This window comes from Prunus persica, chromosome G8, assembly GCF_000346465.2.
Source record: "Prunus persica cultivar Lovell chromosome G8, Prunus_persica_NCBIv2, whole genome shotgun sequence".
Classification (NCBI taxonomy): domain Eukaryota; kingdom Viridiplantae; phylum Streptophyta; class Magnoliopsida; order Rosales; family Rosaceae; genus Prunus; species Prunus persica.
The window spans coordinates 15,458,341-15,479,751 of NC_034016.1; the positions used below are offsets into that span (position 1 = coordinate 15,458,341).

The window sequence follows — 21,411 nt, forward strand, 5'->3', positions numbered from 1 at the left end:
GATCCCAATGAAACCTTGAGCTTCTTCAATAGTGCATCTCCATACTAGGCTTTAAAAGTTTGATTTATAGTTGGAGTTACAAAATAATTATATCTTCACAGGGCAAGAGTTCAATTCTATTTCTTCCCTTCCAACTTGTAGGGTAAGAACAAATACGAAGCATTTTCTCACAAAATAGAGATATTTTAGGGTTGGACTGCATGGCTTTTTGGCCTTTTTTCTCTCTATTTTGTCCATTTGTACTTTTCCTTTGCTTTTCTCAATGCCATCGAAATCTATGAAAGATCCATTTAGGAGATCTGCTTACCAATTGGATCATCCTCCTCGCATATGAGCACCTAATTCACCAAATTGATCATCAGCTTCTACAGTATCCTCAGAAAGGCGCACTGCATCCAGTTTCTGGTTCAGGACTTCGATGGCATTGAGTAACAACTGAGAAGCTTTGACAGCACCAGTAGATTCCACTGTGAAAATAAAACTATCTTCTTTTGCAATGATATCCACAAGCCCAGGCTTCCCCATAGCTTCTGCTTTCTTGATCACTTCATCATCATAGGTGTATGCTTCAGGATCAACCACGACGACCTTTCAAAAGAAAAAGTTCAAAGGAAACAAAAAAAGAAAGAAGATTGAGATAGGCATCAGGAATTATGACACAGAATTGAAGCAATGGTGATACAATCACATCAGGGAAACTGTTATTAAAGTATTTTTTTTTTTCCTTCATATTCTCATGGAAATGAACAATTTTAGCCTAAGCAAGCTGTAACAGAGACAATACAAGATTCAAATGAATTAGCTAACAAATCTGGGATCCGAATCCACTACCTAGATGATGTATATGTGTATAAAATGCACACCAAATAATTGTCTTGGAGCACTGGCCAGTTAAAGAGCACTTGCAATAGAATCCCTCTACTATTGGTGACGATAATTCAAACATACACAACATCATTTATCTGAAAGATGGACAACTCAAAGACTTTTTGGCTGTCATATGAAATTTGAATGAATAGCTATCATTTAAATAGGATTTTTATGAACTACCTTTAATGGAGCCAAAAAAATATATTTGGTATTCAGATCAATTGCCTCAAGATATTCCACATAAATCAACATGCAGCAATTCAAATATCATGGAATGAACAAAGATACAATAAAGGACTGCAAAATCTAGCGACACGAACCAGAACCTGAAAACTAGGTCCAAAATCAAGCCCTGTAACCATCACTATAATCATCACTTACATTCTACAGTGCCTCAATTACCCCTACCATCATAACCTGTGTGTTCCCTCCTAGAAACCACATCTTGCTACAAACAGAATTTCAGACGCACAATCTTAACAGAAGTAGTAAACATCTACCCACCTATAACTCATGCTATTGTATAACTACTGTCTACAATCTACTTAAGACAAAAACCTTTTCGTGATTGGCTCTTCATTGGGGAGCTTCCCCATTTCCAGAAGTTAAGCAGCATTAGGATAATACACAATACAAGATTTCTACCTATCTAATAAAAAGGTTGATAACTAGAGGAAAAGTCAATTATAAATACAAATCGGAGAAAGGTGAACTCTAGACCCCTCCCGAGATAAAAAGAACTGCTACAAACAAATGTATTATAAGATGAATTACCAATTAAACACATTCAGTGAAACTCCAGAGGAGAAGCAGTACATTTAACTTCCATCTCCTATTTCCCAATCACCAAGATACTTGATTACTTAGTAATATTCCATTAAATGTATCCTCATGCTTAGTAAGACCAACTGAGAAGCAATCAAATTATGTATGATTGAACCACTAAGATAAGGATTCAGATAACCAGCACAGCAAGCATCTAAAGCAATGACCTTTACAAAATCAGATTATCACATCCGTTAAAAAGAAGCACAAACGTAAGAAACAACCAGCCTTCTCGGTTTTAGGATCAAAGTCAAAGACTTTGGTAGGACTACTTTCAACCCAAGCCTTCTTCTCATCAAGAGTCAACATATCCATCAACTCCTCATTGATTTGAATATCGGGTTCGTACATGAAAGTGACAGTGGCTGCAGATGAATCAGCTCTTGCCCCCTTCGCAACTTCACAATGATTATCCCTCTAAACCCACACCAAAAGTAAAGTAACCCAATTTCAACAGCAAAACCGTTCAACCATACCCAAATAACAATTCACATTACGACGTCCAACAAAAATTAGGGGAAAAGGACACATTACAATCTAATCCAAGAACAATACCAAAGTCGTAAAAAACCCTATATATATATATATATATAGAGAGAGAGAGAGAGAGAGAGAGAGAGAGAGAGAGCATACTTTTGTTTGGAAGATTCCATGCCGGCGGAATCGGAGAAATCGACGGGGACGACGGTGTGGTCAGAGCTGAGAAGGTCCTTGATAGTGAAGTCTGGGGTTTGGTCGGAATGGCACTTGCCGCGAAGATGAAACTCGACGGAGCAGAACTCGCACTGGCCGTCGCCGTCGCAGGAGTCGCAGTCACTTGAGAAGCGCATGCTCATGGCTTGGTCGGATGTCAACGGGATGAGGCCGAGTCTGTGGGCTATGAACTCTTAGTTAAGCACGGACGAGTTGATCTGGATCTCGACGAGGTCGATGGCGACGGTGGGGACCTCAGCGATCATCACTCGCCGGAGCGCGTTGGCGACACTGGCGTCGGCGTCGCGGAGCTCGAACTTCATGTAGTCGTCACGCATTTCACGGATTTTGACCCGCAGTAGCCTCTGGTACGATTTGCCTTCCATTTCTCTATGTCTCTCCGAGTTTCTCACAGCACCGTCTCAGAGCTTAACTGTCTGAGAGAGAGAGAGAGAGAAGGGGTTTGGGTGAAGAAGACGGAGTGGCTGTGGAGAGGGTTTTGGCTTTTGGGCATATATATATATATGCTAAGCTGATAATAGATTAATATGTTGAACAAGAAAATGGACGGAAATGCATTTAAATGTTCGCAAATTCTAAGGTGAGCCAATGAGCCTATGAGATACACCAGCAATAACTCAAACATCATAGGACGACCAAACATACAATAAATGAGTGGAGGTACTTTGAAAATGTTGTTGCTGGAAAGCATATATCCACTTATGAGTGCTACATGAAAACTGCTGAATCTATTATTTTGGTGGTCATGACTCTTTCACCTTCCGTCTTCACAACAATTACTTTGGGACCTACACGGTGCTCTGTTTCTTGAACTTGAATCCCGTCTATGAAATGCGAAGGCATATCCAAGAAGTCCAGATATTTTAGATTTTTGAGGTTACGGATGCCAGAGGGCACTTGTTGCAGTTGCGGACTTGGTCCAATTATCAAACTTTCAAGAAGAGGCAATGCTCCATTGTGAATTCTCATGAACTTTAAACTGTTCAACTTTATAAGACTGAGCTCTTTCAATTTTGGAAATCCTTCTTCAAAATGCAACTCCTCGCAACTAAACGCATCATAGATCAAAAGTTGCACTAAATTTGGTAGACCTTGTAGGACTTTTAAGGTATTGGGATCCCCTGCTAGTCTCGACCAAGATAATTCTAATCGAGTTAAAAAACTAGATCCTGCAATCCAATCAGGCAGCTTTTTTAGACGCCCTATCAAAATTAGAGTTTGAAGACGTTGAGGTGGAGGTGAGATGGACTGTAAATTAATAATTTCATCACCATTTATGGCTACAACTTCCAATGATTGCAAGTGAGACATCTTTCCAATGGAGGCGCATAGATCTTTCCCCTGTTTTCTAGCCAGTTTTTGAATGCCCAACCTTCTTAACTGCTTCAAATTCCCTATTTCTTTAACTAGGCTATCTGTTGCCTCCACAGTATACAGTTTTTGCAAGTTTCTCCAATGCTCGATTCCCTCATGAATCACCACAGCTCGTTTTGTAGTCCGACCCAGCTGTTTGTTGTTGTGCAGATTGTATGCTAAAAGATTTCTAAGCTTTGGAAGCTTATTGATTGCATATGGTATCTCATGCACTAGGGATTGCTTCAAATCTAGAGTCTCCAAGTTCGCGAGCTTCCCAATGGATTTCGGAAGGATCTTCACTCGTGTATTCCTCAAGCTCAAATACTTCAAGTGATACATGTATCCAACTTCCTCAGGGAGATGGTCAAGCAGACTCTCTTCAAAGTCTAGTACTCTCAACAACTTGAATCTTTTGTACAAGTTTCTACAACTCATCAAAGGATTTTGTGGCCCACCTATGCCATTGAAAAAACACAAGGAATGGGCACGAGAGCTTCCAATGCTACCAAAAATATTATATGCATTGCTATCAACAGATAGGTGCCTGGAATTTTCATTGAATCTTGAATCTTCTTCTAAAAATTGTGAGAAGCTCATATCTCGAGTCTTTAAAAGGATCACGGCCTCACGCATCACATCATGGACTTGACATTCTCTACGCACCCCTCTTTCATTAACATATGACACTTGTACTAGGCTTCTTTGAATAAGCTCAGCCAAGTATTCTTCTGCAACCTCTTCCAATGTTTTGCCTCTCTGCTCTTGTATAAACCCTTCAGCGATCCATTGCCGAATTAGTGTAGAACATCTCATGGGGCAATTTTCTGGATATGTCCCAAAGTATAAGAAGCAAGTTTTAAGTCGATGAGGTAAATCATGATAGCTAAAAGAAAGAATTTTTGCAACATCTGTTAAATGAGGATTAGACTCCAGCTCAGAGCCAAGACTATCATGTAATTTTCTCCATTGAGGCACATCCCCACCTCTGGTAGATAAAAGTCCACTTATAGCCACAATTGCAAGAGGCAATCCTCCACATCTGCTCACTATTGTAGTTGCAAATTTCTTCAACTCTGGTGGGCAATATCCACTTGAATCTCGGAATGTCTTCTTGCAGAAGAGTTCCCATGCCTTATCTGGAGATAATGGCTCAAGGTCGTACACTTGATCAGAAAAAGCTTCTCTGCAAGAAGCAGCAACCTCACCCTTGCGTGTTGTGATAATTATTCTGCTACCATTGTTGTCATCGGGTAATGCAAGCTTTACACACCCCCACAAGTTTGTACTCCAAACATCATCAAAGACAACTGCATACCTCTTTTCCTTGAGATATCCTCGTAGGGTGTGAATCAACAATCTCAAATCCATTGTTTCAATTCCCTCTAGAACAGACTCATTCCTTGTCCTGTGGAATTCTGTGATCATGTTTCTTAGTATGTCTTCGTTCTTGTATGACTGTGACACTGTGATCCAAGCACGCCAATCAAACCATTCTGTGAACCTTGAGTTGTCAAAGACTTTCTTGGCGAGAGTGGTTTTTCCCAGACCGCCCATTCCAACCACTGAACTGACCGAGCGTCTAGATGCTACCTCTCCTCCAATCGACCAACCTATTAATTTATCTCTCAAAGTTTGAATACCAATGAGTTCAACTTCCTCTATGTAAAGGGAAGTCATTCGTTGGTCAAATGACATGTTGTCTCTTCTTGAAGAGCTAAATGGAATTTTTTGTGTTGAATTGAAGCCATATGCTACACTTGTTTTCATAATTTCGAGAATGCGTTTTTTGATACGTTGAATCTTCAAGGATATCTCATGGCGTGTAAATAGCCCTCCCACAATGTGAGTTGTTTTATGAAGAAAACCATTCAATCCGTGTTTATCACGATTGCGTGCTACGTGATGCATGTATTCATCAATGACATCTTCTATATGACTAGCCATCTCTCTTGTTTGCTTCACCCAAGTTTTCACGCCGCTACTGCTGTTTGCCCTTTCTGCTTTTTCATCTGCATCCTTTAGGAAAGACGTCATGCTCTCTAGAAGATCTTTTATGCTTGTAACCTCGTCATGAATACCTCTCAGCAAATTCCCTTCTTCCGTTAACAATGAAACCAACTTGTCAATGACAATGATCACTGCAGTCTCGGCCATTGCTCAGCTCTCTAACAATATAAAATAAGACAAAAGAATTATGTACGACATGTATTGAAAGATTGAACCAATTCTAAGTTTTGTGATATCTTCTCTTGTTTAATACAAAGAAAATTTATATATATATTGGCAAAATGCCACTTGTAGTCCCTATGGTTTATTTTCGTCACTTTGGAAATTATGGTTTTCAATTCCAAGTAATTTAGGGACACTTCTCAATTTCCGTAAGAGTCTTCCTACTTTCATTACGGCTTGAGGGTATTACTATAAAATCTTGCCATTTTAGGTACAAGAGACGATGCCTCTTCTTCTTTATTCAAATTAGGCGACTGCAAACCAAATTGGGATTTAGGATTCGAGAAATTTTTTAATTTCCTCATTGTAATTTGTTCAATTGATAGAGGGTTTCTAGTCGCCTAATTCGAATAAAAAAGAAGAGCCAACGTCTCTTGTATCTAAGATGGCAAGATTTGACGGTAATACTCCTCAAGCCCTAACGGAAGAGGAAGAATTTGACAAAAATTGAAAAGTGTTCTCAAATTGATTGGAATTGAGAACCACATTGGCAAAAGTGACGAAATTGAAACTACATGGACAAAAATTGGTGTTTTGTCATATATATTTGTTGTATTTTCTCTCATAGTTATTTACACTAACACCCCTTGAGCTTTTTAGTGTTTTCATAAAACTCCTTAAGGTTTTCGGTGTTTTCGCAAAACTCTCCGAGGTTTCAAAAATTACACAAACACCTCCTGAGGTTTTAAATTATTTTCACAAAACCCATTTTTGTTTTTTTTTTGTCCAAAAATTGATGATTTTATATAATAATAATAATAAAAATTCTCCTAATGACAAATTTAACTTTTGAGATTATATTGCACATACATTTATTTAGGCTAATTTTGTCATTTGCATGAGTTTTCTTTTTCTTTTTTATTTATTTATGAAATCATCAATTTGAATGATCAACAACAATCAATGAAAATGGATTTTGTGAAAACATTTTAAAACTTTTGGGCATGTTAGTACAATTTCCGAAACCTTAGAGGTTTTGTGAAAAATCCCAATAACCACATAGGTGTTGGTGTATTTTCTGAAACCTTAGAGATTTTGTGCAAAACCCAAAAAGCATGGGGTGTTAGTGGCAATAACTATTTCTGTTATGAGTTATGGTCCAAGTCTTACCTACAGACCAAAAAGAAAAAGCCGTCTTCAATAGCAGTTTAATTAGAGCTAAAGCCTAATTTCAAGAAAAACGAAATACTCTGATTCACCAAAGAAATTTGAAAAAAAAAACTGGTGTTTGAGAACACTAATAAGCAATCAAAGAAATAATAACATACATCTAAAATGATGGAAAGAGAGAGTAGATTTGACTTACGAGAAGAGAGATGAAGGCAGGACGTGTTGTGTTGGAGAAGGGAGCAGACGATAAGCAGAGTAGCAGAGGTACCAATTTTGAAAAGCAGAGAATTTGTAAAGGAGAAGATCAAAGCTTGAAAGATGAAAATATATTGATGGTGAGGAGGTGTACTTCCTCTAGAACAAGAGTGCTGAGATGAGGGTTGTGTATGTTTAATTTCATTCTCCTCTGGTGTGCTCTTCATCACTCTGACTATTACCATCAGGTTGACTAACTTAATCACAAACAGATTTTCTTATTGTTTGTTTTTTTTAAAAAAAATTATTCTCAAGAAATAAGGGATTGGCTGAATATTTTCGTTGTATTGATAAAAGTCTACAGACCTGGTTATATATACATTACAATTCCTATTTCTAAGGCTTAGCAGCCGTAATCCACTTTAGGTGGGATTTGACCTAGAACAATACAAGAAAGTAAATATATTACAATATTATTTCCTAATACAACAATATCTCATAATACTCCCCCTCAAGTTGGAGAGTGAATATCATGAAGACCTAACTTGTCTCGTAGTGTCACAAATTGATCCTTTCCCAAGGCCTTCGTAAACACATCTGCCAGCTGGAAGCGTGTGGGTACATATGAAGGACTAATCATTCCGGCTTGCAATTTTTCTCGAACTATGTGACAATCTATTTCAATGTGCTTTGTACGTTCATGAAAAACAGGATTTGCTGCAATATACAAAGCTGCCTGATTATCACAAAATAATGGCACAGGAACTGTCTGTAGGACCTTTAAATCCTGTAATATGTAGCGCAACCAAGTCAGCTCCAAACAAGTATTAGTCATGGCTCTATATTCTGCTTCAGCTGATGATCTAGAAACATTAGTTTGTTTCTTGGATTTCCATGAGATGAGGGCATTTCCAAGAAAAACACAATATCCTGTAACTGACCTCCTTGTGGCACGACAACCTCCCCAATCTGAATCACAAAAAGCTTTCAAGGCAAGATTGTTAGAGGCAGGAAATAACAAACCTTGACCAGGAGTACCCTTGACATATTTGAGGATCCGTAAGGCAGTATCCCAATGAGGTTTTCGTGGTTGATGCATAAATTCACTCAATGTTCGAACGGAATAGGCTATGTCAGGCCTTGTGACAGTGAGATAAATCAGTCTACCAACCAGTCTTCTGTACTTAGTTGGATCATGCAACAGTGCTCCATCTGTGGGAGTTAGTTTCAAATTCTGTTCCATTGGAAAGTTGTCTGGGCGTGCCCCCAGAAGTCCTGAATCTTGCAAAATATCTAGTGCATATTTTCTCTGAGACATAAAAATACCTTTCTTGGAGCGGGAGAATTCAATGCCCAAAAAATATTTCAAATCTCCGAGATCTTTGATGCGGAAGCGTTTCAGAAGGAATGTTTTGAGATGTTCCATTTCCTGAAGATCATTGCCTGTGAGAAGTATGTCGTCAACATAGATAAGTACAGCAGTAAATGAAGTGCCTTGAGCTTTGGTAAAAAGAGAGTAATCAGCCTTTGATTGTTGATAACCAGCTTTCTGAATGGTGTCTGAAAAGGTGGAGAACCAGTTTCTGGAAGCTTGTTTGAGTCCGTAAAGGGACTTGTTGAGCCGACATACAGTGTTCTCCCCCTGTCGGCGAAGACCGGGAGGAGGTTCCATGTAAACCACTTCATTCAAATCACCATGAAGAAAGGCATTTTGAACGTCCAGTTGATGGATGAACCAGTGGCGGGCAGCAGCAATAGTGAGTAGACAGCGGAGGGTGGTGAGTTTGGCGGTAGGAGAAAAGGTTTCTTGGTAGTCAACTCCCTCAACCTGAGTGTATCCTTTAGCAACAAGGCGAGCTTTGTACGCTCAATGGTGCCATCGGACTTGTATTTGATTTTGTAAACCCATTTGCAGCCTATCGGTTTATGACCAAGTGGAAGAGGAACCAAACTCCAAGTATGATTGTGCTGCAAAGCCTCTAATTCTGCAGTCATGGCCTGTTGCCAATTGGGATCAAGGATAGCTTGAGCATATGATGTAGGTTCAGTGTGACCTGAGATGTTAGCAAGAAAAGCAGAATGTGCAAAAGACAAACAGGAGTAGGAAAGAAAGTGAGAAAGTGGATGTCGAGTACCTGATGCAAAACAAAGCGCCGAGGTTGAGTGACCGGCTCGGTTGGACAGGTGGTAATCTTTATGCCAAACAGGGGGTTGCTTAGGACGAAGGGACTGGCGTGGAAGGGGAATAGAAGGAATGGGGTTGGGGGAATGGTTATGCATGAGAGATGATTCGGAAGTGGGTGAAAGAGAGGAGGGAGGATCGGCTGGAAGGGGGGACATGTATGTTGGGACGTGTGAGGGGGGCTAGGGAGACACAGGTCGGATTGGGCTGTCAAGATAGGAGGGCTCGTCAGGCGCGGGTTCAGGGGATGACGTGATTGGAGGGGTGTCAGGTGTGGATGGCTGGGTGAGACTCAGTTGGGATGGCTCGAGTGGGGGGGTTGGCTCAGCATGTTGGGTGTGTTGGGTCCAGTGATTAGTGTGATCAAGGCTAGCATGTGAAAGGTGGGGCGGCACAGAAGTGGAAGCTGTGGGGGTGGAAATGTCAGAAAAAGGAAAAGTGTGTTCACAAAACTTGACATCACGGCTAACGAGAAATTTCTTAGTCTCTAAATTGTAAAGTTTGTAACCTTTCTGACCAGTGGGGTATCCAACAAAGACGCAACGTTGAGCGCGAGGGTCAAATTTATGAGTAGGGTGGACAACGGCGGCATAACAGAGGCAACCAAAAACTCTCAAGTGATCAAATGATGGTGGGTGATTGTAGAGTAGTTCAAAAGGGGATTTGGTGGATAATAGTGGGGAGGGAAGGCGGTTAATGAGATAGACAGCGAGCTACAATGAGAATATGGCGATGCTTGCGTTCAACGACTCCATTTTGTTGTGGAGTGTAAACACAAGTGTGTTGATATTCGATGCCTTGAGTTTGAAAAAAATCTCTCATGGACAAAAATTCAGAACCATTGTCTACCCGAATAGCCTTAACGGTGGCATGAAATTGAGTATGAGCAAAGGTAACAAAAGATTTGAGAATATTTTGTGTTTCAGATTTATGTGTCATCAAAAAGAGCCATGTGCATCGAGTAAAATCATCTACAATGGTAAGAACGAAACGGGCCCCTGAATGTGTGGGAACTCTGTGTGGACCCCAAATATCACAATGTAACAAATCAAAAGGAGCATGAGTTTTTATTGAAAATAAAGGAAACGGAAGTCTAGTTTGCTTGGCCATGGGACAAACACTACAATTGTCATCAAAAGAGAGAGAACTAAAAGGCAAGAATGAAGACAGTAATTTAAGACGCGAAGGTGACGGGTGTCCAAGGCGCATGTGCCACAAATGGGAGGGATGAGAAACTTGATAAGTGACAGGTGTTTTCTGCAATGGAGACATGTAATAGAGACCACCATGCTGCTTACCCAAGCCAATCATCGTCCCCGTAGCCAAGTCCTGCAAGACACAAAAAGTGGGAAAAAGAAGGACACAACAATTTAGAGAGGTAGTAATCTTGCTAGCAGACATAAGATTTAAGCGAAAAGAGGGAACACATAAGACATTATCTAAAGTGATATCTAAATTGAACGGGACTGTCCTAGTGGAAGTGATTTGGACAGAAGACCCAGTGGGTAAATTGACAATTGGTATTTGTGAAGACTTTGTTTGTGTAAAAAGTGTAGGGTCGGACGTGATGTGATCAGTAGCTCCGCTGTCCAAAATCCAAGGTTTGGTGAATACAGAATTAATCGAGGCAACGGGAAATTGAGACAGACCTGCGGCATTAGCATAAGCATGGCTATTACCAGAAGCATTATTCGAATTTATCAGAGAGACAGCATGGGCTAGTTGTTGAAGCTGGTCTGCAGAGAGCCCATGGAGAGGGTTCTGTTGAGAGGTTGGCGGATGAGACAATGGTGCGACTGTGGATTGCTGCTGAGCCCCAACTTGGGTTACGTCTGCTGCGTTGACAGCATGAAAGGATCCTCGCTGACTGCGGTTGCTCCCTGGTTTCTGTTGCTGTGGATTTCCTCTATGTCCTTGGTGGTGCCGATTGTTCTGGGGTCCTGTACTATTGGAAACCCATGTCCCATTTTTGAATTTGCATCGATCCTCAGTGTGGCCATTCTTATCACAATATGGGCAATAAAACTTTAACGTCCGACATTCTTCAATTGTATGGCCGTTCCTGTCACAGTGAGCACAGTGTTTGGAATGATTTGAGAAATTGTGAGAGCGGTTCTGTATCGCAGCAGCAATGGAAAATTTTCTGTGGAACCCGAGGCCATTTGGCATTGTGTTTCATCTTGAATGACGAGGGAGTAGGCTTGACGAACATTTGGCAATGGCGTCATCATGAGGATGTTGCTACGAGCACCGTTGTAGGTGTCATTAAGGCCCATAAGAAAACTGCATCATCCGATCTTCTTCTTTTTGTTCATTATGTGCCTTCATCTGGTTACAGATAAGCAAGGTTTGATATGTCTCTAATTCATCCCAAAGATCTTTGAGTTTTGTGTAATATTCTGAGACTGGCATGGTGCCTTGTGAGAGAGAGGCGATGGACTTCTGTATCTGATATATTGTTGGTGCATTCTTTTGTGAGAATTGGTCTTGGAAATCTTGCCACACTTGATGGGCGGTCTTGGCATGAACGACTGATTTGGCTAGATCAGGCTCCACCGAGTAAGCTAACCATGATAAAATCATACTGTTGCATTGATTCCAGAGAGCATATTTTGTCGGCTGTTCAGTTTCTGAAGGAGGCTTAATGGATCCATTGACAAAGCCAAATTTGTTCTTGGCTATGAGAGCATGAATCATGGATTTGCTCCAAGATGGGTAATTGGTGCCGTTCAATTTTATGGGAACGAGCATGAGGCCGGGGTGATCTGAATGAGAAACAAAGTATGGATGTGATGAATCCATACTGGGATTGGTGTCGCTGGTGCTTGAATGTTTGGAATTGGTTTTTGGTGATGTCTGCTCTTCACCCGTCATGATGGAGGGGTGCTATGGTTTGGAAAAAAAATCAAGAACCAGGCTCTGATACCATCTCAAGAAATAAGGGATTGGCTGAATATTTTCGTTGTATTGATAAAAGTCTACAGACCTGGTTATATATACATTACAATTCCTATTTCTAAGGCTTAGCAGCCGTGATCCACTTTAGGTGGGATTTGACCTAGAACAATACAGGAAAGTAAATATATTACAATATTATTTCCTAATACAACAATATCTCGTAATAATTATTATAATGAGTAAAGGAGTCGATTTGTTCAAAAGGGAAGTCGTTTTAGAATTCTGGCTTTAGGACTTGAACTTGTTCTCTTCTTCTTTTGAGCCAGTAGTCCAATACATCTTAAGCTTCCAAGTGGTGAGAATGGAAAATAAAATTCAGAAGGTGCAATTGGTTTAAGACAAGGGTTGGCCAGAGTTCTCCAAGTTTTGCTCTCTTGACTTGGCTAATTGGCTAGTATTTGGATATGAAAGGAACTAAAAATTCCATGTGTTTCTATTTGATAGAAGTGCTACGTACAGAGGTAGAATATCCCATAACAAAGCCCGAGATTGAAGAATTGATTATGAAGAAGAAGATGATGATAAGTCTATTGAAATCTTGGATGGTTTTCGACCCTGCCCAAGAAAAGCAAGGGAGAAATCTCCAATGCCATGTCCTCAGCTGCACAAGAAAATGAGACCATGTGGTAAAGCAGAATGCAACATCAACTTTACACCAACAAGGAGTCAAACTTCTGAAATGATGTTTGAGAACTCACTGAGAACCAAGGCTTCAGATTGCTCCAAATCAGAAATGAAAAGACCATAATCGACATTGATGAAAAGATCATAATCATCACTCGAATTATTGCCCCTGACAAATGCCCTCCAACCTTGCTGGAATTGAGCCTTCGGTTTTGAATATGTGAACTTAACAGACCAAGTTCCTCCGTCCAACACCTTAAGGATGGCATTACCAGCAGGCTGCTTCATAAGATGTCTCTTACCAAACCCTACTGGCACAGTCTTTAATTTAAAAAAAAGGAAAGCAGGATATTAAGACAATAAGAACAGACTGGTTGAAATATTAATACTTTTCACGCTATGGCCTTAAATTAGAATATCAAAATGGTTGAAATATTTTTATAGAAATCTTACCAAAAGACCTTTCTGGAGGTACGATGGATGCATTACAACAGTGAAAGAAGGGCTTGCAGATTCAAAAGCAATAGCTCTTTAAAGAGCTATAGCTTTTCCACTTGTGTAGTTGATGCATGCATCCTCCCAACACCATCTTTGACATCTGGTGGTGCTAATGGAGATTTGTCCCCTGATTTTGGGCAGGGGGGGAAACTTGGCCAAAGTTTCAACACAATCATCATCTGATTCATCTTCCCCTGTTTTTAATAGGAATTATTGCAAACTAGAACATAATGAGACAAAACACAATAAGGTAAGAAACAAAAGAAGAAAAAAAACGCATATATTCCTTACTTTTCATTTCTGATTTGGAGCAATCGGAGGCCTTGTTTCTCAGTGAGTTCTCAAACATCATTCCAGAAGTTTGAGTCCTTATTGGTCTAAAGTTGATGTTGCATATTCTGCTTTACACATATTCTCATTTTCTTGTGCGGCTGAGGACATGGCAATGGAGATTTCTCCCTTGCTTTTCTTGGGCAGGGTTGAAAACCATCCAAGATTTTAACTGAGTTATCATCATCCTCTTCTTCATAGTCAGTTTCTTCTATCTCGGGCTTTGTTATTCTACCTCTGTAGCGCTTCTATCAAATATAAAAACATGGAATTTTGAGTTCCCTTCATATCCAAAAACTAGCCAATTAGCTTAGCCAAGTGTGCAAAACTTGGCGAACTCTGTCGAACCCTTGTCTTAAACCAAACCCCATCATTATTGCATCTTCTGAATTCTATTTCCCATTCTACACCGCTTGGAAGCTTAAGATGTACTGGAGTTAGTAAATGCTCTCCATGTTTCATCACAAACTTCATTGGAATTTTCTGCAGAACAGAACATGTTAAGCTTCAATGAAAATAACAAAAGAACTGAATATCTCAATAATCAGAAAACATTCTTAGCATAATATATATATATATATAGAGAGAGAGAGAGAGAGAGAGGTGCTTCCCATTCTGATGGTTTTAGAAGTGTCATCTAGAATGGAAGTGGGGTAAGGGATGGGAGCTGGAAATGTTGAACTGTCATGAAAAGTGAGAAGCCATGGCTGAATTAACTCGAAAGCTTGATGGAGAGATGTTTGTCTTTTTATGAAGATGAAGTTTGAAGATTAGGGATTGAACAAACATTGTGTTTTGTTTCATCAGTTTCCAACTGAGGAGCTGTGAGGAACAGCTTTAACTAGTTCTTCAGTTGTGGTAACGACAGCTGTTTGTTTTTGGAGATTTTAAAGAGAAGAAGCTATTCCTGTATATATATCAATACACACCCATACACTGAATTTGAGACCGTTAGGTGGCTTTGAATCTACGGCACTGGCTATTAACTAACAGGTTCTAAAAAATAAGCTAAGTCACCTTTGCAACCGGTCATCTCATCTCATGGCAAGAATAGCAGGAGAGAGAAACAAAAAGCAAAAAGCAAAAAAGCAAAGTTTTATTGATTTATTTCTTGCTGGGCTGTGAGTGAGCACCATTCCAACCTCCATTTGGACAGAAAAAAAAAAAGATAAATGAGAAAGACAAACAGAGCAAGGATTCTCTTGTTTCATTAAGCCAGCTGGAAAAGTGACAAACAGAGCCAACAACATCCAAATCAGCAAGAACGCATTACGATTTGGAAAGACAAGACCTGGTACAAATTCAATAAGCTCTCCCTACTATAGACATTGGCCATTTTTCCATACTTGACACTGGGCATGTGAAATACATGTAGCTGGGTCAGAAGTGCAGCTGCAATCAGAACCCTGAACAAAACAAGCAAAGTATACGATTGACACAGTTGCTTCAAAAACAAGCTTCCCGGATGTCAGACATTACAATTGGAACCAAGAGATTACTTGTACCAGTGGTTTAGTTGTTGTATTGCGTGTACAACATGCATGTAGCATAAAAATCTTCAGTTAAAAGGAGTTGTGGATGATTAATTCATAGTGGGAGGGGAAATTATTCATCACATTTGACAGGCAATGCATTAACCCTTGTAAGAAATAAATGCATACAATTTTTTCCCTTTTTATATAATTGATATTGAGGGAGAGGAGGGGGAGTCCATCAAGGAGAGGAGGGTGTAGAGATAAATGCTCTACAAGGCCCTTGTGAATACATACAATTTTTAGAATAAATGTTTCCAAAGTCCAATTTGAGCCAATCAGCCCTTGCCACCTATGATTACATAAAAAGGAGAAAATAAACTACTCTTACAAGTTGGAAAAGAAAAAAAGAAAGAGAATATGTTGATGTTGGAAAGCCCTACATAGATTCAATCATTAATGGGATAATAAATCATCGATGTAATTAACTTCATGAGGTTGAATCACAGCCATCCATCAAGATTAAAATTCAAATTAGAAGACATAACAATTCTTGGTTTTATATCATTTAAACCAAAATATAAAAACCCTCAGACCTTCACTAGATTATACAATTGCCAAATAGTGGGAAGAATACAGTTTAATTATTAATTATTCATAAATAAATTCAAATTGGCACATTAAATTGGAGTCGGGCATGAGTGCTTGTTATTTGTTTCCATGAACTCTATTTCCCCTTGAGATAAGACAAAATGATCGTCTATCTTTTGCACACAACACCTTGACCATCCATTCCACTTGCACAGCTCAAGCTTGGCAACTCCAAACCCTCCAAAGAATTAGCTTCACTTCCAGAGCCAACACTGCTACCATTATTAAACCTTGCAATGGCGCAATCCGTGGCGAAAAGGCTGGAAGTTTCAAACTCCCTATCCCCTCCCATCACCGGCATGTTGGCTCCAATGTTGACCCGGCTCACATAGTCGGGCCTGTAAGTTTGACCCAACACACCACTCACTTGGTTGCTCAAAGAGAAGAACTTAAACCCAAGATCAAGATGAGCAAATGTGTCATCTTTGGTAATGCCATAGTTGTGAATCCTTGAGTCTTCTTCAGTTATGGGCACAACCTTGGCTGTGATCCTAAAGCTCCCTTCAACTTCAACCATCACATTGTTGGTGTCACCCCCCCTGGTAAGGGATACAGTTGGAACACTTGTGGATTGCCACCTGGCGCCTTCGGATTCAGGAAGGGTGATGGGCTCGCCATCAAAGGAGAGGGCAAGGCGGTCAGTGGAGTCGTCCCACGTGGCGGTCTTTTGGGCACCAAGGAAGAGCTGGTGTTTGCCAAAGAGGATGGCAATGGACTGGACCCAAGTGAAGTCCCTCTTCATGTTGTGGTTGCGCCTGCCGATGAAGTGAGCGTTGATGTGGAGGTTGGGGTCGGATAAGAGACAGAAATCACGGTCTTTCTTGCCGTGGAAGTAAAAGGTGATGCCATCGCCGCCTATGAAACGGGGGTCTTGACACACTGCTCCTGGCTGATCACACTCTGTGCCATTCACCAAAAAAGAAAAAAAAGTATTTTCAGAACTAATATATGAAAATTTATCCTAGTTACTTGCTCATTAGTTTATTTGAAAGTTTTGAGACCACATTAGCTTATCATAATATGTGATCATGACTAATCATAAAGATAAATGTGAGAGGAGACTTACTGCAGACTGGCTTGCAAGTGACACAGTCAACCTCACATCCACCAGGGCAAGAACTGGGGCATACATGTTCTATGTTGTAACATTGGGGGTAGTACTTGTTCTTGCACTTGGCCTTCTTTGGTGAGGTTGAAGGAGTTGGAGGAGGAGAAGAGGAAGTAGGTGGAGATGGTGTAGGAGTTGATGGAGGAGGAGAAGAAGTAGGTGGAGACGGCGTAGGAGGTGAAGGAGTAGGAGGAGGTGATTGGTAATGTGGTGCCGGTGGTGGTGGGGAAGGTGAAGGCGAGGGAGTAGGAAGTGTTGGAGCTGTAGTTGGTGGTGTTGGAGATGGAGTTGAGGGTGTGGGGGTTGGTGGAGATGGTGGTGGAGTTGGTTTAGCTTGAGGAGGAGGAGGAGAATAATATGTTGGTGGTGTAGGTGAAGGGGTGGGAGAAACAGGTGGAGGAGGGCTTGTGCCCCCATAACAGATGGGCTTACAAGAGACACACTCCACTGTGCATTTATCAGGGCAAAACTTGGGGCACACATGCACAAGATTGTAACAATGCTTGTATTTTTTTATCAAACACCTTGCATTGCTTGGATTCTTAGCAATCCCTGGAGGAGTTTTTGCCTCTGCTGCTGCCATTAGCATCAGCAGGAGAATTGGAACAACAACTTGCATTTTGAAATGAGCCATTTGGAGCAAAACCCTTGAATTAGTTCTCAGTATATTCAAGGGAATTTGGTATGTTTGAGCGAGAAACCCAGTGTTTGAATGCCACTATTTATAAGATCAAAAAGAACCCATCCGTTGCCTAATATTTCGGATCATCAACTTCATAAGTCACTTCCACATGGTATCTTAAAAAGTCAAATCACATTGGCTCCCTCTGCACAACATTTGTTATAATCACTTGATATAGCCTTGCAAATGGCATCACTTGGACATGAAGAAAAAAAGAAAACACTTCAAAATTCTTCTCTTTTTCCGTGGCTTTTCTTCTTTTACTGGCTACATAAATGGTATGGCTTACGCGACCCAATTGAGCTTTACAATCATGCAGTATGGTTTATGAGTTAAGGCACCAGAACAGTTCACACCACTAAAAGCCTACATCAGAATTATGATAATTAATAAGCATCTACATGCCCAGGTTCAGTTTTCACTTCCATTTAAAGCAATTATCTGACCGGCCCTACAATAATTCAGGATTTGAATAATGATATGATGGTTTTGAAGTAATGAATTAATCAGATTATCAGAAAAAGAAATGAGTTATTCAATTTGATATTATGTAAGAGAATTTGTCAAATGGGTTCAACTATATGCATTGAAATTATAATAAGTTTATAGCTCCTCTCATGCTAATCAATTGATCCTTACTTATCCATTATCCTTTAAACACGCAATTACATTTTTTTTTTAGCATAAGCGATGGTCTAAACTACAGCCTACAAGAGAGGGGGCACAACCAAGATCCCATGGGGGTTCGAACCTGAGACATCTAATCTACAAGTTAAGGTCATTTTCCACCAGGCTAGACCCCATTGAAAAGCAAACAATGTAATTGATCTGCTATATGTGCCACTATATATTCTGAGAAGATGGTCCATATTTAGGTAGTAATTAAAGGACAGAATTGGTTTTTATTTCCAATTATACTTCCATCTATATAGCTAGTTAAGTTGTTTCTTGCTAGTCAGATATATATATATATATATATATATATATATATATATATATATAGTCTCATGACTTCTCCATATAGTCAATTCTTATGCCATCTAAGTTGAAAAAGAAGTTTTGTTGGACTCTGAATCACGAGCAGTACAATAAGGTCTAGCAAGATGCCATATACAAGGGGCACCTCCACATACTAACCACAAGATTAGGAGCAAAATCCCTAACTTTTGTACTGCTTCTTTATTCCTTTCAACACCTCTGGAGACTATCTCTCTGCTCCTGCAAGTAAGCTTAAACAAGTTTCTATAAGCAAATATATATATACAAACAGCATTTAAATTGATTCGAAGGAAAAATGTACCCATAATGATGTGTTCTGTCATTAGCTTAAACATTAGGCTTGGCTTTACATCAGTTCAGATATAACTGCCAATATTTTGACTCAAATTAAGTTATGGCTTTGTACTTACAAGGATCATCTCATTTGATGAGGATGCATCTTGTTGGTGCTCCTTCAGCACCAAGCAACCTTAGAGGCAAGCAATGCACAGAATAGTTTCCGGGTAGGATGTCGTCAAGCTTTAGGCCTTCCACAGGAATGATTTCCTGAGCCATATATTACCAGCATTTTGATTTAAAAAAGAGCTTAACAAATTCCAATTACATTGTAAAGAAAGTCAGGAAATCATAGACAAACTTGATTTGAAAAACAAAATATATATCTTGCCTCTGATTTTTTTTTTTTTTTATAAAAAAAACACATAGAAGAAGCTTTATTCTATCAAATAGAGAATCTTACCCTGCCTCTGAGAAAGGCAACATGAGCTGGAATTGCTTCATCATAGGTGGCAATGGAAAAGTAATCAGTTCCTACATTCATAGTCAGGAAAATCAGTGCAAGCACAACCATTTGCTTTCAAAATGGTCAGAAACTTGATTATTTTATACCTCAACCGAATTACCCCAAAAAAAGTACAACAAATTAGTGTGTTACCAACAAGTTTGATGTCTGTGTTGTCTACAACCCATTTTGCTCCATCCTCCGTGAATCCCACAAAGCTCGAGTCGAATTCCTTTCGATGCATAAGCCGCCTATACAACGGAGTAATGATTATCAGTTTTATGATATGTCTTGTTTCATTTTGTTAATCAGATTCAGCAAACTGATATAAAATCTTAATTACTTAATCTGAAATCCGAAACGCTTAATCCTTAATTCCAAACCGACGTCATTTGGACACAAGCACAATTCAGCACAAAAGCAACTATCAAAGAATCATATATATTTCAAGAAAATTACAAAGAAAATATAAGTAGCAATCTTTTTTTCATTTTGCGTTACCTGTCAGTATTCAGTGTCTTGAAAAGGACACGGCGTGTACCCTTGGGAATATTTAGGGACTTCATAACTTCAGCTGTAAAAGGTAGACATTATGCTTTTGAAAGGCTTCCAAAAAAAAATTTTAAAAAAAATACTTGAAAATTCAGATTAAAAGTTGAACATCACCAAGTTAGAAATGCATACCAGTTATGTTGCTATCTCTGGGAACATCAACAACAAGAGCAGGACCTGTTGAAAAAACAATTATACTGAGCATAAATCATCAACAGATAGAACAAATTACTTTGTTGTTCTAAGCATCATGCATAATTACCATTGAGGACATCCAGGTCAAGCTGATCAACATCAAACCCTGCATCAAAATAGTCATCAAAAACATGGCCAGGCGCATCAACATGGGTTCCAGTGTGGACAGGCAGGTCGAACTCAGAGTTGTTGGTGAGAGAAGCATTCTTCATGGTGAGCTGTAGCCACAGGAAGTGGCCGATCCCATTCTTGGAACCATAGAAAGGAAGGTCCGGTGTGTACCTGTGGGTGATGTCAAAGATTCTCCCATTGCCGTACACTTCTCTCCGTACGGGTTTTGGGGTGTTGACGCCGCCCCCGGAACTGTAGACGGAGGAGGAAGCGAGGAAGAAGCAAGAAAGTGTGAGCAAAATGGAAGGAAGAAAGGGTTGGTGGTGGTTCATGGTTTTGAGCATGGTGGAATGAGAGCAGAGGGGATGTGTTTAAGGTTGAAGTAAGAAAGAGGTGGTTGTTTATGAGTAATAAATCAATAAAGTTAATGGTAATTAGTGATTCAAAATTGCAGTCAAATTAAAGTTAATGGGTGCCAGATTTTTTATCATTTTTTTGGTAAAAGACTGTTTTTATCTTTATGAGTGCATTAACGCGTTTTTCTAGACTTGGGCAGCATCTTGTGTAATCAATTTCGAGAAGTATCCATGACCAATTATGAATTAGATATCACATGAGATGTATATAGCAATTCTGCATTTGGTCCAACAATAGTACTGAGACACTAAGTTTGCTACACCAAATTTTAGTTACAAACTTATGTGCCAATTTTCTTATTCGTTATGAATGAATAAGGTTCGTAGTCCAAGTGAGTTCATAACTATTTGTTGTGAACGATAGTACTAACAGTCAATTGATATCTTAACATTTGTATAATAAGTTGGTGTCTTTAAGTATTGCTATAGTGGATGTTACTATTTTTTCGTTTAACATTCGTATTATATATGTATATATGTATGTATTTTTTTATAATATTTTCGTTTTACGTATACATGTTAAAGACTCGATAAAATACAAGTTTAAAAAAAA

General features: G+C 39.5%; 4 protein-coding genes, 1 long non-coding RNA gene and 1 pseudogene across 6 annotated transcripts; all 6 read right to left on the reverse strand.

The window, feature by feature from the left end:
• On the reverse strand, window positions 22-3,064 carry LOC18766291 (annotated as a pseudogene).
• On the reverse strand, window positions 3,097-7,487 carry LOC18767784 (disease resistance protein RPM1). Its single transcript, XM_007200166.2, has 2 exons — window positions 7,301-7,487; window positions 3,097-5,930 (listed from the first exon to the last, which is right to left on the reverse strand). Exon 2 carries the CDS (start codon window positions 5,917-5,919, stop codon window positions 3,118-3,120), a length of 2,802 nt encoding a protein of 933 aa, XP_007200228.2. The 5' UTR covers window positions 5,920-5,930; window positions 7,301-7,487; the 3' UTR covers window positions 3,097-3,117.
• Window positions 11,747-12,355, reverse strand: LOC109946255. The gene has a single exon (XM_020553549.1). It carries the CDS (start codon window positions 12,353-12,355, stop codon window positions 11,747-11,749), a length of 609 nt encoding a protein of 202 aa, XP_020409138.1.
• Window positions 13,343-14,246, reverse strand: LOC18768247. The gene is made up of 3 exons (XR_002272764.1): window positions 13,853-14,246; window positions 13,517-13,755; window positions 13,343-13,384 (listed from the first exon to the last, which is right to left on the reverse strand). It is a non-coding gene; the product is annotated as an uncharacterized LOC18768247 (long non-coding RNA).
• LOC18766213 lies at window positions 15,895-17,771 on the reverse strand. The gene is made up of 2 exons (XM_007201503.2): window positions 17,081-17,771; window positions 15,895-16,914 (listed from the first exon to the last, which is right to left on the reverse strand). Exons 1-2 carry the CDS (start codon window positions 17,754-17,756, stop codon window positions 16,124-16,126), a joined length of 1,467 nt encoding a protein of 488 aa, XP_007201565.2. The 5' UTR covers window positions 17,757-17,771; the 3' UTR covers window positions 15,895-16,123.
• Window positions 18,843-20,944, reverse strand: LOC18766470 (kynurenine formamidase). Of its 2 annotated transcripts, none has more exons than XM_007199576.2 (7): window positions 20,399-20,940; window positions 20,269-20,313; window positions 20,086-20,158; window positions 19,738-19,835; window positions 19,543-19,613; window positions 19,214-19,349; window positions 18,843-19,022 (listed from the first exon to the last, which is right to left on the reverse strand). In XM_007199576.2, the coding sequence occupies exons 1-6, from the start codon at window positions 20,784-20,786 to the stop codon at window positions 19,224-19,226; spliced, it is 801 nt and encodes a 266-aa protein (XP_007199638.2). In that variant the 5' UTR covers window positions 20,787-20,940; the 3' UTR covers window positions 18,843-19,022; window positions 19,214-19,223. The 2 variants fall into 2 exon arrangements, with proteins under 2 accessions (XP_007199638.2, XP_020426122.1); XM_020570533.1 differs by having other exon boundaries at window positions 18,848-19,033; window positions 20,399-20,944.